This window comes from Glycine max, chromosome 1 (genome assembly GCF_000004515.6).
Source record: "Glycine max cultivar Williams 82 chromosome 1, Glycine_max_v4.0, whole genome shotgun sequence".
NCBI lineage: Eukaryota > Viridiplantae > Streptophyta > Magnoliopsida > Fabales > Fabaceae > Glycine > Glycine max.
In genome coordinates this window covers 51571531-51586394 of record NC_016088.4, presented here as the reverse complement: position 1 = coordinate 51586394, position 14864 = coordinate 51571531, and the positions used below count along the sequence as shown (strand labels likewise).

The 14864-nt window shown below is 29.7% G+C and overlaps 1 protein-coding gene across 1 annotated transcript; it reads right to left on the bottom strand.

Annotated features, from left to right (window-relative positions):
* Nucleotides 1–6549: 6549 nt before the first annotated feature.
* LOC100775555 (protein WUSCHEL) lies at nt 6550–8458 on the bottom strand. Its single transcript, XM_003517132.5, has 3 exons — nt 7945–8458; nt 7709–7803; nt 6550–7158 (listed from the first exon to the last, which is right to left on the bottom strand). The coding sequence occupies exons 1-3, from the start codon at nt 8372–8374 to the stop codon at nt 6793–6795; spliced, it is 891 nt and encodes a 296-aa protein (XP_003517180.2). The 5' UTR covers nt 8375–8458; the 3' UTR covers nt 6550–6792.
* Nucleotides 8459–14864: the final 6406 nt, after the last annotated feature.

The following is a 14864-nucleotide window of genomic DNA, read 5'->3' as shown; positions in this document are numbered from 1 at the left end:
CATAGGTACCAACAAAATAGATTAAATTTGTTTTTTGCGGTGCATAAGTATTATATGACACTTCTATTAGTGAAGTCCTATGTGAGCACTGTAGTACTGATGCAACAAGTAAATGCTACCAATTCCTCTACTATACTGTACAAGAAGCACACACACTAATACACAACTCATTCTGAAGTACTTTGAGCCAGCTTACCTACCACCGGCTATTAGAAGAAAACAAAAATTATTTCACACTTTTTTTCTTAAACTCTTTTATACTCCTTTAATAAAATGTCATGTCAAGAGAAGGAAGAAAAAAAAGAGAGAATAAAAGACGCTATTTTATAATAGAATGCAACGTAAATGTAGATTTGATTGCATAGAATATATATGTATATATATAATATCATATTTTTTAGTAATAAAACATAAAAAATTCAGATTTTACAGACTTTCCATTTTTCTCAAACAAAAAGTATAATAATGAGTCTTCAGATAAAATAAGTGATGAACTCGTTCATATACGTGTAGTAAGCGTGGCCTTATTCGTTCACGGGACCCTCATTAACATTAATGCGTCATCTAAAGGCACGTACGGACTACTCTCTACTGACTGTTTGTGGTGCGTATACATTAAAGCATGTAGCATAATAAATTGCTTGAATTAAACGTTTACAAATTTCAATTTCAATTTCAATTTTATTTTATAAAATGAAAGTAATCTTTCATTTTTTTCTATTTTAATATGAATTTCAAGACAAAATTTAGTTTATAGTCAATCTAACTAAAAATTAAACAAAAGATATTAATTCTACATTTAGAACTGACATTAATATTTAAGAATTAAGAATCAAGAATCTCTCAACAGAAAATCAAACAGCCTAAATACCATGGAAAAACAAAGGGTAGCTCACACTCGTGTAAGTTTATAAGTAGCATGTTTGATAAATGTTTTCACAGGAAATAATCATTTTTTAATCTGTTCCAAACCATTTTGAACTAACTACTTTTTCCACTTCAAAGTAAATTAGTATCCTAAAAATGTTGGTTAAAAAATTTAAAATAAAATATTTTATCAAAAATAAAAATTTAGATTATTTTAAATTTATTTTATTCTCTCCTATAATTTATATAATAAATATTTTTTAATTTCTTAACAAATATTGTGAGGCACTAATTAGCCAGAGTCATAAATTAATTAGTTCAGTCATAGACATACGTTTTTATGAGCAATCTTTATTTTATTTTTTTCTCTTATGTAGACAGTGTGTGTATGTTGAAAAGTTATTACTTTATTTGCTGAGATTGGTGTGGCATGATGACACTTGATATCCATTATGGGGAATAGGCAGAAGTTACTATAGTTAGGTGACTATGAACCATGGGGTCATGAGTGATTTGTTGCAGTGGGAAATGGAATAAATTGTTGAAAGGGCAGGGCAGGGTGAATGTGATGGAAATCTGGATTATTAACTGCCTGGACTGGAGTAGAGGACATTAGAATATTATGAGGTGGTATTTTCGAAGTGGGTTCAAACTTCAAAATATATACTCTCCTAGTTTGCACAGTCCATGGTTTCTCATCATATATAATTCCCCATTCTTGTTAACGGACCCAGGGACGGAGGCATGTATATATATATATATATATATATTGGCTTTTTGGAATTTCTTTTTTACTTATGTAATTATATTTAATTATATAACAAATCAAATTTTATTTATTCAATTCTCTTATGCTTTTGTGCAGCGGTACATAGTTTTTCCATAATTTTTCTTCCTTCCATAATTTTTCAAAAGAGTGCAGCGCACAGAATTTTCTTAATTTCTTTTATCTTCAATAAATTATAAAGTTTTATTTAATAGATGAGATCTAAATAAAAAGAAATAAGATCAATTATATTAATTAAATCTTTATCTTGCAGTTAAAAAAAATAAATAATTATTATCTTGTTAAAGAAATTATCCTCTTGCATGTTAGGTGGTTATTCTTATTCTCGCATTGTCCAACCACTACATCTTTTCGGCTATAAACACAGATAAAATTATACTTCACAATAAGATTAAAGATGAGTTTTTAAATGATTATCTCTTAATATACATTGAAAAACAAATTATTAAAAAATTTAGAGTAGATTTAATTAAATATGATTTTCTTGACGTATAAAAAAATTATATTTTTATGAATGATTCATGTAATTAATGTTTTAAAATATCATATTATTAATATTTTGTATAAAAATTTATGTGTATATATATTTTTTGTTTACATAACCGGACCCTCTGTGCTGTTGAATACTGACTCCGTCCCTGAAAGGACGCCTTCAATTCAATTCCATTCTTCTAGCTCTTTATTTATTTATGCAGTGCAATTTGGTGGTCTTATCATGCCCTTCTGTTGTCTGTCATGTACACGTTACTTTGCATAGATAGATAGATAGCTAATGCCATATACAAAATGCTCAGAGAAAGATAAAGCTGTAGAAGAAAGAAGATAACTAGAGAGAGAGAGAAAAAAAGAAAGCCAAACTTACCGTACAAGTTGTCAGTGACTCAAGACTACAACACTGCCAAACCGGGATAGGGCTTCAGTTTCAGTGGTCCCTACATAAATCTCTGTCGAAACTAGTGTACATTCTCACGCGCTATATACGTTGTAGACCGGAACCGGATGCAGACAGCGCTAAAGTATATACATACATCAAAGGAAAAATTTAACATAACTGATAATCTGATATGGTGCAGAGATGGTAATGGCTAAAGATTGGCCAAGATACTACGGTGTTATTTTCATATTTGCAATTTTGCATCCAAAAGTAAAAACGAGTCTTTGTATTTGTATTTAGTTTAAAAGAGAAAGAAAAACAAAATGAGTACAAGAAAAGAAAGATAAAAGAAGTAAAAAGTAGAAAAAATGAAATGACTTCTTTAAAATATTTGGTTTAGGAAACAAAATGAAAAAGGCTATTTTAAATTGTTTGGTAGGACACAAATTAAATGAAATTGTTTGGACTGAAAGAGAGAAAGGAAAAGATACACACAGAAGAATTTTCCATGCAATAACAAGGAAGAAAATTTTAACTAACAATAAATAGGCATAGTAGAAGAAACTAATTTCCCAAAATGTAATAGCTAGATTGTATATCTCAACAGCAACAGCAAGATACGGACACAAGTCATGTTTCAAATCTAATATTTCAAATTTCAGGAAAGATCAATATCCCAAACCTAGCTACTGTGTTTTTATTTATATTCTTTATGACAAACTATAGAAGAATACAAATATTATTTTGGTGCTAATTAAAGTTAACTACATGAAATTCCATATGAAAATTGAGAACATAAGAACAGAAATGACAACCGACATAACAACATAGTCATGCAAAATTTCATTCATCAACAAAGAAAAGAAAGAAAAAAAGAAGAAGAAAGGAAACTGTAAAATGACACACGAGTCAGTCTAACCGAACGATGACATGGTTCGAGACATGAGTGAACTATTGGCACCAAGTCACCAACTAGTCTAGAAATCAGACGAAGATGAAGCAATTGTGAAAATGTCAACGACCACGACAGATGGAGGGTTAAATTGAAAGTATGGGGGATGCAGAAAATAATAGTGTGAACAATACAAAATTTATTACTTCACATGCAAAAAAATTGAGTAACGGAAAACGTTAAAAACAATGATGTTTAAATGGTAACTTAAAATTATAATAGTACTAAAATAATTGAAAATTGTGGCGCTCTCCCACATTGCTCAATGTAGGTCTGCTCGTGAAAGAATGGTCAATACTCCCAAATTAGACAAAGTCATGAGAGATTGGAAGTTAAGACAATAGGATTTTTTTTAAGGTACTTAAAGACGATGGACATTTCCACACATTTGATCTTTAATAATAATTTTTTATCTAACATTTAATAAAATTATTATTAAATATAAATAAATGTTATTTATATGTTTTCTTAATATTTTATCAAATATTATATATAATTTATATCGTTAAAACCTTTAATAATATGAATTATATATAATATTTAATAAAATGTTACAAAAATATATTAATAATCGTTATTCATATTTCATAATAAGTGTTAGAAAAAAAAAAGTGAGGATTTAAAAAGTATCTGATCAGTAACAATTGTGATTTGTCGTCAAATCGATCATTTGTATTATTTTATAGAATTAAATAATATATGAAAGTGTAAAGCTAGATTGTAAAATAATTAACGTATCCAAAACCGTATCCATTTCAAACGAATTTGCAAATAAAACTTACACTTTGAAGTTTGAACCTAAACCTATTTTAGCGGGTAATTGCTTTTCTCGACATATGTAGGTATTTTTTAAAAAAATTAAGTACATTAAATAATATATGTAAGTTTAAAGCTAGATTGTAGAATAATTAACGTATCCAAAACTGTATTCATTTCAAAAGAATTTGCAAATAAAACTTACACTTTGAACCTAAACCTATTTTAGTGGATAATTGCTTTTCTCACCATAAATAGGCATTTTTTTATTTTAAATTAAGTACACTAAGTAATATATGTAAGTGTAAAGCTAGATTGTATAGTAATAAATAATTATTCAACAAAAAAAAAAGATTGTTAAATAATTAACGTATCCAAAACTGTATCCACTTCAGAACAATTTGCTTACACTTTGAAGTTTGAACTTGTCGGTTAATTTTATTTAAATCAAGCAAGAATCTTTCTTACTGTACCCTTGTATTGACATCTCAATCTTTAATTTCCAATTCGGTGGCTGAGTTAGAAATGGATATAGGTGTCAAGATTTTGTTACTTGGTTATTATGTGGTGATAAGTAGTAACTCCACGGTTTGTTTATTGTTATGTTTGTCCGGTGCAACTTAATAAGTTTTTAATATATTATATTACATGTAATATGCCTATAAAAGGCCACTAGTTGTACGCTTGATGTATCAAGTTGTGAGTGAAATCAAATCAAGTGAGTAAAGAGAAGTTTCTTCCTCTGTTGGTCTCGTCTCTCGTGTGTGTGTGGTGTGTGCAATTTTATTTTATTATTATCTCTCTTAATTTGCTTCCGATGTGTTAGTGTGTGTGGTGATAACAGAACCTAAAATAAACCTATTTTAGCGGGTAAATGCTTTTCTCAACATATATAGGTATTTTTTATTTTAAATCAAGTACATTAAATAATATATGTAAATGTAAAGCTAGATTGTAAAATAATTAACGTATCCAAAACTGTATCCATTTCAAAAGAATTTGCAAATAAAACCTACACTTTGAAACTAAACCTATTTTAGCAGGTAATTGTTTTTGTCAACATATATAGGTATTTTTGTTTGTGTGTGAGTTTGAATCCAATTATCATTCCTAATATGTACAAAGGTATAACAGAATAAATAGCATATTTAATATTCTAATAAAATTAAAATATATCTTTTTGATTTTATGTACTGCTTTATTGAACTTACAAATACAAAATAAATTTTTATTTTATGTTAGACTTTTTTAACTTAATATATATTTCATATACTTGTTTTTTTAATATCAACAAATAATTTTAAATCGCCATTTCTCTTGTTTAAAAAACTATACTCTTTCCTAAGAAATTAACAAGTATTTACTTTAGTATATTTTAATCTGAATAATATATATATATATATATATATATATATATATATATATATATATATATATATATATATTTCAATAAGTAAAACAATTTAGTATAATATGAAAAATAATTTTAATTATTTTAAAATTACATAACATATCAAATACTCTTTAATCAATCTCCTTAAGATATTTTTGTAAATACTTTTTATGCTTATTTCTTTTAAATTTTGTTTATATAGAAATACCCGCAAGCTAGCTAATTCCTAAAAATAATATCAAAAGTATACTACTCTTACTACAAAATGAATTGTTTTCTTTTTACAGAAAAATGAATTGTTTTATGTATGTCGTGTTCAAATGTTGAGTTTATTCTCTCTTAATAAACATTAAATAAATCTCAATCATGAGAAACTGGCATTAATTCGTGTTCATGTATTAATTGTTGGAAGAGAATTTCATAACGGTCGGGGCTCAAATTAAATGCTAATAAGGGCCGGGAAAAATCTCACTTATGAGAAAAATAATTAAAAATTCAAATTATGTAAAAAATTAACAATACAAGAAACACTCCTATTATGTACCTTAAGCTAATTTTTTTTAAGAAAAAAAAGGGGTCATTATTCACTGGTTCATAGAAAATGACGGAGTGACTTTTTTTTTTATTATTCACAGGTTTTGAACTGGCTGATTAGGATAATATTGTTTGTTGAATATGTCATGGAAACAAACTAAAAATGGATAAGGAGTTGATTAGAGAGACACTTAAATCTTCCATTCCAAGCCAATATTGAGAGGGTCGGTTGCATATGATTAAGTGTTATTTGTTTTTTTTTATGTTTATGGTAATGGTTTGGGATAAACTTAACTTCCATCATCATTATTGTTATTTTTTCTGAACCAATCATTTCAGTTAGCTAAGTAATGAAAGAATGTTGGAGAGAGAGGTGGACAAAATAACATAACTATGATTAATTAGTCAGTCCATTAAGTTCCCCCGCATGACATGTGTCAGGTAGGGAAAGGCTCTTAAACTGAGTACACACCATTACATTTGCCCACACTGATTATATAAAACCATAACTGACTAAACACACAGAGTCTAATATATAAACTACAATTAATCATAGGATGATAACCAAATTATGCAAGGCTATCATTATCATCTTATAATTAATAAGTTGAGTATATATATGATATATCTTAAGCATAATCTGGAGACCTGCGAGTGTAGGAGTTGAGACTGAGCTCCAAGGAAGCACGAGAAGCATTCTTGAACCCTTCTTCAGTATGATACCAGCCGTTTCCATCATAGTTATACGAATTAGACTTGAGGTTGCAATAGCCATGGATGTCCTCACCGTGCATAGGGAATAAAGGGAGGGTTTCAATCTTAGTAGCACCAATGTTCTCTGCTTCTTCTTCAAGGGTTTCTTGATCACTTGGCCTTATTTTGTCAAAGAAGTTGGCATAGGTTGAGGAATTATATGGGTCCACACCAACCCACCCCAAGTTGTGGTTTATTAATCCAACATGGCCACTGCTACCCCCAGCTGATATCGAGCAGTCCTAATAAGAAATTAATTAAAAGGGTTCAAAACAAAATGAATTAATTAAGAATTAATCAAACACTTCATTATGAAATGATTTCTAAATCTACTTATAAGCTAGTGAACTCCTTGTTTGAACTTTGGATACTCCCTCTCTCTCAAGAGAAATATATAAGTTTTACTCATGAAATGTTTTCCTTTATACATACATTGCTTTGTCGTTATAGAAGAGAGTCAAGAGACCGGTGGGGTTCTTCCATTTATGGAAGTTTCAAGGATTGAATAGTGTAAAAGACGGATTGTCGCTCCGTTTTGTTCTTAAATAATATATCGTGGGTATATAGTAGACTATCACTTACTTGTGCACTACACATGTCATGGATCATGGATATTGCTTTCCATTTCAATGCATCCCAAAGTTACATATATGCTCACTGAGCAATGATAAAAGAGAAAGTATATATAGCTAGGAATTCATATTAGAGTGGGAGAGAGGGTATAATTTTTTTTGTATATAACATCTTTCATGTCCATAAAAACCAAATTAGGAGTCATCTTAATTAACTTACCCTAAAACTTTTCTCCATGGGCACAGAACCATACCCATAATTCCCCATCTGTCCCACAGTAACCATCTCAACAGAAGATGATGCCGAAGAGATCCCTACATACACAAACATGGCCACAATATAAGAATAAGACATATTTAATTTACTTATCCTAAAAGGAGCAAAGTTAAGAAAATAACTTGAGAGATAAGAAGTGAGAGAGGTAAATAAGTATATGGTTGGTTTGGTTAACCTACCTGCAGTAGAAGAGATGTTACAATACTTGGTGGTGTGAATGGGATCAGCTAGATCAGGTTTCCAAGCAGCAGAAGGATTAGTTGGGGGTCTTTGCATGGGGACATTATTATGATTATGATCAGAAGTGAACCTTTTCTTCTGCCTTTCTCGAGCTTTGTGGTTCTGGAACCAATAAAAGACATTCTTGCCTTCAATCTTACCGTACTGCCTCAGCCTAGCAGAGATCCTCTGAATCTGCTCTGCACTCGGGGATCTAATTCCATTGTTGTAGTAAAGTTCCTTCAATATTCTTATCTGGTCGTTTGTTGGAGTCCACCGTGTACTACTTTGCCTGCTCAGAAACCCCCCTTTTCCACTGCCACCATCCTCGTTTTGTTGTTGTTGTTGGCTCCCTTGTGCTTGTTGTTGTTGTTGTTGAGGTTCCATCATGGATCACTACTCAGAACAAACAAAATGGTAGTGTTTGTTTGTTGGATCAAGAGAGAGAATTAGAATATTAGAGGGTATATAGGTGAGAAGAGAGATTACTACTGCATGAATTATGAAGGGGAGGAAAGGGTGAGGGGGGTTATAAACTTATAATAGGTGATGATAGATGATAGATGATAGATGATAGATGAGGCACAGGCACATATAGTACATGGAGTGATAAAGAGAGAAAATCATAAATAAATATCTGAGAGAGAAGGACTGAGGGTGACAGAGTGGTGTTCATAAAAAGGGAAGGGACAAAAGAGAGCTTAGAAAGTGAGGGTACTATCAGGAATTACTTGGACGAAAAGGCATGACCAGGTATGTGTGAAATAAAGTATTTGCACACAGAGACAGTGGGAAAAGGTAGAAAAATGAGGCATGAAATGATATATTGGATGGAAGGAAAGAAAAAAAAAAGAGTAGATTTTCTGAATGAATGAATGAATGGCAATGGAATGATGCGGGTTGTGATTTGGGAGTTCAATAGGTTCTTCTTTTGATGGAGATATCAGACATGGCCCCTATACACACACATACATTTTTTTTTTAAATTCTTACTCTATAATTATTAAGTCGAATCAGCAAGCTACCAAGATATATATTCTGTACTTACCTGATGAATTGGAGGGTAAAAATGTATTTGTGAACTTATTGTGCATTTCATGGGTCCCAACCAATGCATGAAGCATATAGAGTTATTATGGTCAATTGGTGATACATCCATTTTTTTTTTCCATCTCACTTTTACTTCAATTCTCTTTTTATATTTTAACTTTTATTTTTCATCAAATAAGTAATTTATTATATCTATTATTTTATTTTTTTTATATCTCTCCTCTTTCCGTACATACACTTATTAAAAGATGAGATGTAGATTTAGATCGAATTTCCCTTTCCATCAGGGCTATTTATTTTTTGTGTTGTGCATTGGTCCGCATATTCTATAGGCATTTCAGGAAGTAGAGCTTTTCAAATTGTACTTTGTGAGGCAGCGGGAGGACTAGTGATGATGCGTGTGCAATGAAGACTACACCCCTATGTGACAAAGATTTTCAATATAAAGCCTTGAGAGAAGAGGGTATCTTAAAAGCTCTACTATACTTGTTTCTTCACAGACCTACATAAACAACACTGGACCAATGGCCAAAAACAGAAAAATAATGTTAATGTTTCTTCTCAAACTCTGTTTTGGTTATACGTACCTTTCAACTTATTTATATATCCTTAACTCAATCAGAAACAACGTTCATTTTTTCTTCTCTCTAGCTTCCTATGTCAATATATACTTTCTTCTCCCTCGTATTTTATGTGTCATTTTGAAATATTTTTCTATTTTAATTTATTTGTCACTTTAGAATATTGATATTTCAACCTATAGATATTAATTCATATTTTTTGCTGCATAATTACTGCTTCAGTAAACAAAAATATTTTAATCATAAAATTAGAATAATTATTTTTAAAAGAAATGCATGCATGTATTACTTTAAATTACAAATAAGTTTATAATATATATATATATATATATAAAACTTCGTACCCATTGACCAAACACATATATCTCACAGTAAATCATCAAATATCTCACAGTAATGTTACGATTATCTCTGGTGTATATCATATATGCTACACTTTTCTACTTATTGGTATAAAGTGACTGCACTTTATCTGAAGAAAAGAAAATAGACAGACCAATAAGATAGGCTAGAACGAAGAAAATCTTAAAAATTCTATATAGTGAGCCTATTGAAGCGGTTTAGTTAGAAATTATAGTTGTCAGACAAGTTAAAACCCTTTGATTTCTCTTGTCTTGTTTCTCTTTTTGACTCTATGCGTACCCCCACAATAGTTCATCTCACATAAAACAAATTGTTCACACATATTAAGAAAGAAAAAAAAAACTTGTATGTGGATATATACGTCAAATTTTAGGATTGATAAAACTTGCAAACAACCAGTATGGGCAGTTTTTGCACGTTGTTTTCAATAAACCAATCGAATAATTTAAAATTAATTACTCCATATCATATCATGTATGTTACTTTCTTCGTCTCGATTTATACGTCAAATTTTAGAATATTTTTTATCTCATTTATTTATCATTTTAAATTATAAAAAGTGTTAGTTAATTTCTTTCTAACAATCTTTTTCAAGCTACTATATATTAATTAGTTTTTACTAGTTATCTAATTATCACTGTAATAAATAAAGGCAGTTTAGTAAGGCAATACTCATGTGAATTTCCTAAATTTTTTTCATTTTTAAAATAACTACAAATATTATGAGACAAAGTAAAAATATATATAAAATTGATAGGTTATTTTTTTGTTATCATAAGAATCAAATACTGTAGGTTATATATGTAAAGGAAAGTGGATGAATTTGTGATGGGTACAGGTCCTTAATAATGAATGCAGCGGAGCACGCGCCTCAAAAATTAAATGCAAGGGATGTCACTGTTTCTGGAGTTATTTTCTGTGTTTATCTTGGGGTGAGATCAGAACTCGAAAGCTCCATCATTTTTTGCCACTGCCGCTTTACCTGCGGTTCAGCTTTCAGCGCTTTATGCTATTTGCCTGTAAGCAACCCTTGAAAGTGAGTGAGATAGCTAGAGCACTGAAAAGATGTGCCCGCCCAACTGTTGCATTCTTGAACTCCTACCACTCTGCACTTTATAAACTATCCATAACTCAATTCATGTCCAACATTTTATTTTGTTTATTCATCCAACCCATGAAATTAATCTGCCAACTTTATTTTGATCCTTCTCTTCCTTAATTTCACTGGGATAACTTAACCCTAATATCACTGGGGTAAAATGAATCCAATTAGTGGCCAGCACAGCATATATATGACAGGAGTAATTTTGTATAAGGTTATTTGGGGGTTGAAAAGAAAGAAAAAAAATTGTGAATTTCAATAACTTAATTCCGACCAGTGATAAAAAAAACTAAACAAACTATTATTAACAATTAACATTTATATAAAAAAAAAAAAAACATATATATGGCATGCATACACAACAGTACATGGCTTAATTGAAGTTCGGGATTTTGTCAAAAAATAATAATAATAATTGAAGTTTGGGATATGTCATATGTGGGGGACTGGGGTATACATATGTTTCTCTCGGGTATTATAATATAGAATATACAGCTCCAAATTACTTCTTGCGGGTATTATAATATAGAATATACAGCTCCAAATTACTTCTTGCTGCATCGGTGGTATGGTTAATTGGAAAAATTGTTAGTAGATGTTTAAAAGAACAATATATATAAGAAAATGAAAGCAAAAGAACTTGGTAATGTTTTTTTTTTTTTCCTTTTTCTTCCCTCTCTTGCATATATATAATAACTCTACAGTAAAATATATAGTAGTACCATTGTGCAACTTTTACATAAAAACGAACCAATCAGGGTAACTAGTGCGGATGGAACTATTCAATCTTTCCTTTCTGAATTCATTCTGTTGTAACAGTCTCGTTCATTTGATGGTTGATACAAAACAAAAACATTGGAAACAATATATTGATTTGAACGTTATTCAATCCTTCGTGTACATGTCTCTACGTTTCAACTTTTTCAGATTGCATAATTTGCTTGATTTTGACACCGCCATCATGAGATTTGCCTTTCCTTATCATGCATTTACATGGCAATGTGGCATTGCTCGGAGCCTCTCCTCTCTCTCTCTCTCTCTCTCTCTAGCTACCATTTTCCTCTCTCACACACATAGAGGCTATTCCCTCATTAATTTAAAAATAAACTTGCCAAATGGTCACATTCTTCTGTTTGATTTACCTTTATACACTTGATTTTCAAATTAAGCCAAGTCCTTCATCACTCACTCTCTCTCATCCAAAACCCAGAGTTGCTTACCTCATAAGGGAGTGTGACCTAGCTAAAGAGACCTCACACAGCCGCAGTGGTACACTCCCTAGTCTTACGGGTAATCATCTTCTTGCACTAATTTTCTACCCGTATCTCCAAAGATACATCACAAAGATCATTCCATATCTCTCTATAGGCTTCTACTTCTACTGGTCTCGTTTTCTTTTAGCTTTTCTTCTTTCCTTGTTATAGATAGTGACTTTGCAACCATATAGAGTAAATTAAATCCTAGTCATAACTACTCATGATACAAGCTTTTTGGCTTCTCATTTTGATTTTGTCCATATTCTGTACGATCATTTTCTTTTAATGATTTATATGGGATGTGAGGTTTTTAATTAATATTCTGTATAGAACTGATTTTGTAGATATCCCGACGTAAGTATTTTGCAATACGGCTCTGAAGGTTTTGAAGGAAATAGTCACTTTCATGAGTTTAACATGCTAGTTTTTGTGTGATATAGTTGTTAACTGGACCAATATTTTAAAGGGCCATGCTATTTGCTACGAATCCCTTTTGCACGAATAACACGTACTTTGCTATGAGAATCGGTATTTTTTAAGGTGATAATACTTTTTTCTAATAAATATGAAATTATTAGAAATTCAATCTTATTTTTTTTAACATTATGCTCATAAAATTTAAATATTTTTTTTTCTCAAAAATAAGATTTGAACATTCATTATTTTTTACATCGGTTATATGCAAAAATAACACATTTTAATTTTGTAAAAAAAAAGTCAAAACATATTAAAAAATTTGTATGATGAAATTTCAAATATTTTTATATTTATGAGTATTTTTTTAAAAAAAGTAGATACTAATTAAAGAAACTTGAAATATAAAACAAGCCTTAGTCGGAAGTCGGAAATTACATTCGTTCAGATTTCACAAAAATATTTTCGTACGAAAGAGCATTTCCCTATTTTAAATTAATTAAGCTTTGGCTGATAACTAACTAATAACAACAGGAATTGAGGGGAGAGGGGAGGGACCACCCCAGCAATAACTCAAATTAATGTAGATCATCCACAATCATAATTTCCCTATAAAAAAAAATCTACAATCATTTTCAAGCAGCTGATTTTTTTAAAAAAGAAAACTAGCATTTTAAGGGAAAACATGATTGAATGAATGCTATATTGGCAACTACAACTATACCTTACATGCACTTTTACTTTGAAGTGATATTCTAGGTTTTCTGGACTCCAATTTTATTTCAAAGCTTATTCTAGAGTGTTTGGTTTAAGGCAAGGTATAACATAATTAATAGATTATTGAAGTTTTTAAATATGTTTAGGAATTTGTTTTGTCTATGTGTATATACAGAGACTTTGTTGAAAGATTAAAAAGCCTTAAACAAGGTATTGCAAGATCGATATTTTTTGAAAGAAATTAGTATCCGATTATAAGCCAAAAGATATCTTTGGTATAAAAAAAAGTGTTTAGTTTTTCTTTATTAATTAGCCTTTTAAGAACACGCGGGATTTTTTTTTTCTTGCAATAGCTACAAGCTTAGATGAACAGAAAATATTGGTTTCTGCACAAATTTTTATACACCAAACTAGCTCAAAATTTGGATGCTTCATTTCATAATTAAGGATTGAAACTTAAATTTTCATGCACAAAAATAGCTCAATTTTAGCTAGTTAATTTGATAAGGGTTGTAACTATACTCACTAGGTATGAGTTTGAATCTCACTAACAATGTCAAAATCTCATTGATAAGAGATCCTGTAAGATTTTAAGGGGGAGAAATGGGTTCAAATCAACTTATCCTTACACAATACAATATTTCTAATTTAATACAATATAAAATTTTCAACAAGTACTTATAAAAGAAGTAAAAAAAAATATACTAATTTCTTTTATAAATTAAAATTAACTTAGGCATAAATTAATCAATAAAAAACTTCATATTTAGTTTCTTTAAAAGTTAATTTCAATCTATGCATAAATTAATTTTAACTTACATATTTTTAATTCATTTATCTTCTTATTTTTATAACTATTTATTCATTTATCTTCTTATTTTTATAACTATTTATTGAGAAATTTATCCAAACAAGATAAAATTGGATAAAGGAAAGTTTACATCGAAAATGATTTTTCTACCGTAATCAAAAAGAAACTTTAATTTTAACTTCTTTTTTTTGTTTACTTCTTTTGTTGCTTCAATCTAATCACTTAGGACTTAGGATGTGTTTTATTAGGTTGTTTTTTGTTTTCATTTTCACTGAAAATAGAAAATGGCGATGGAAATGTGTTTGGTTGGATTTTTATTTTCATTTTCAGTGAAAATATTTTTCCAAACGAATCAAAAACTAAAAACAATAAAATCTCGTTTTAAGTTGAAACCAAAAATCTCATTTTTGTTAAAATAAAAATGCAGTGACAAAGAATGTAATTTTAAGCAAATCTAAAAATATATTTCCTTTTAAAAATGTATTTTCAATGTTTTTATTTCTTGAAAGTAGAAAACAAGAAGTCAAACCAAACATATTTTTCAGAATAATAATCTTTTGAAAATGAAAATAGTTTTCAAAAAATA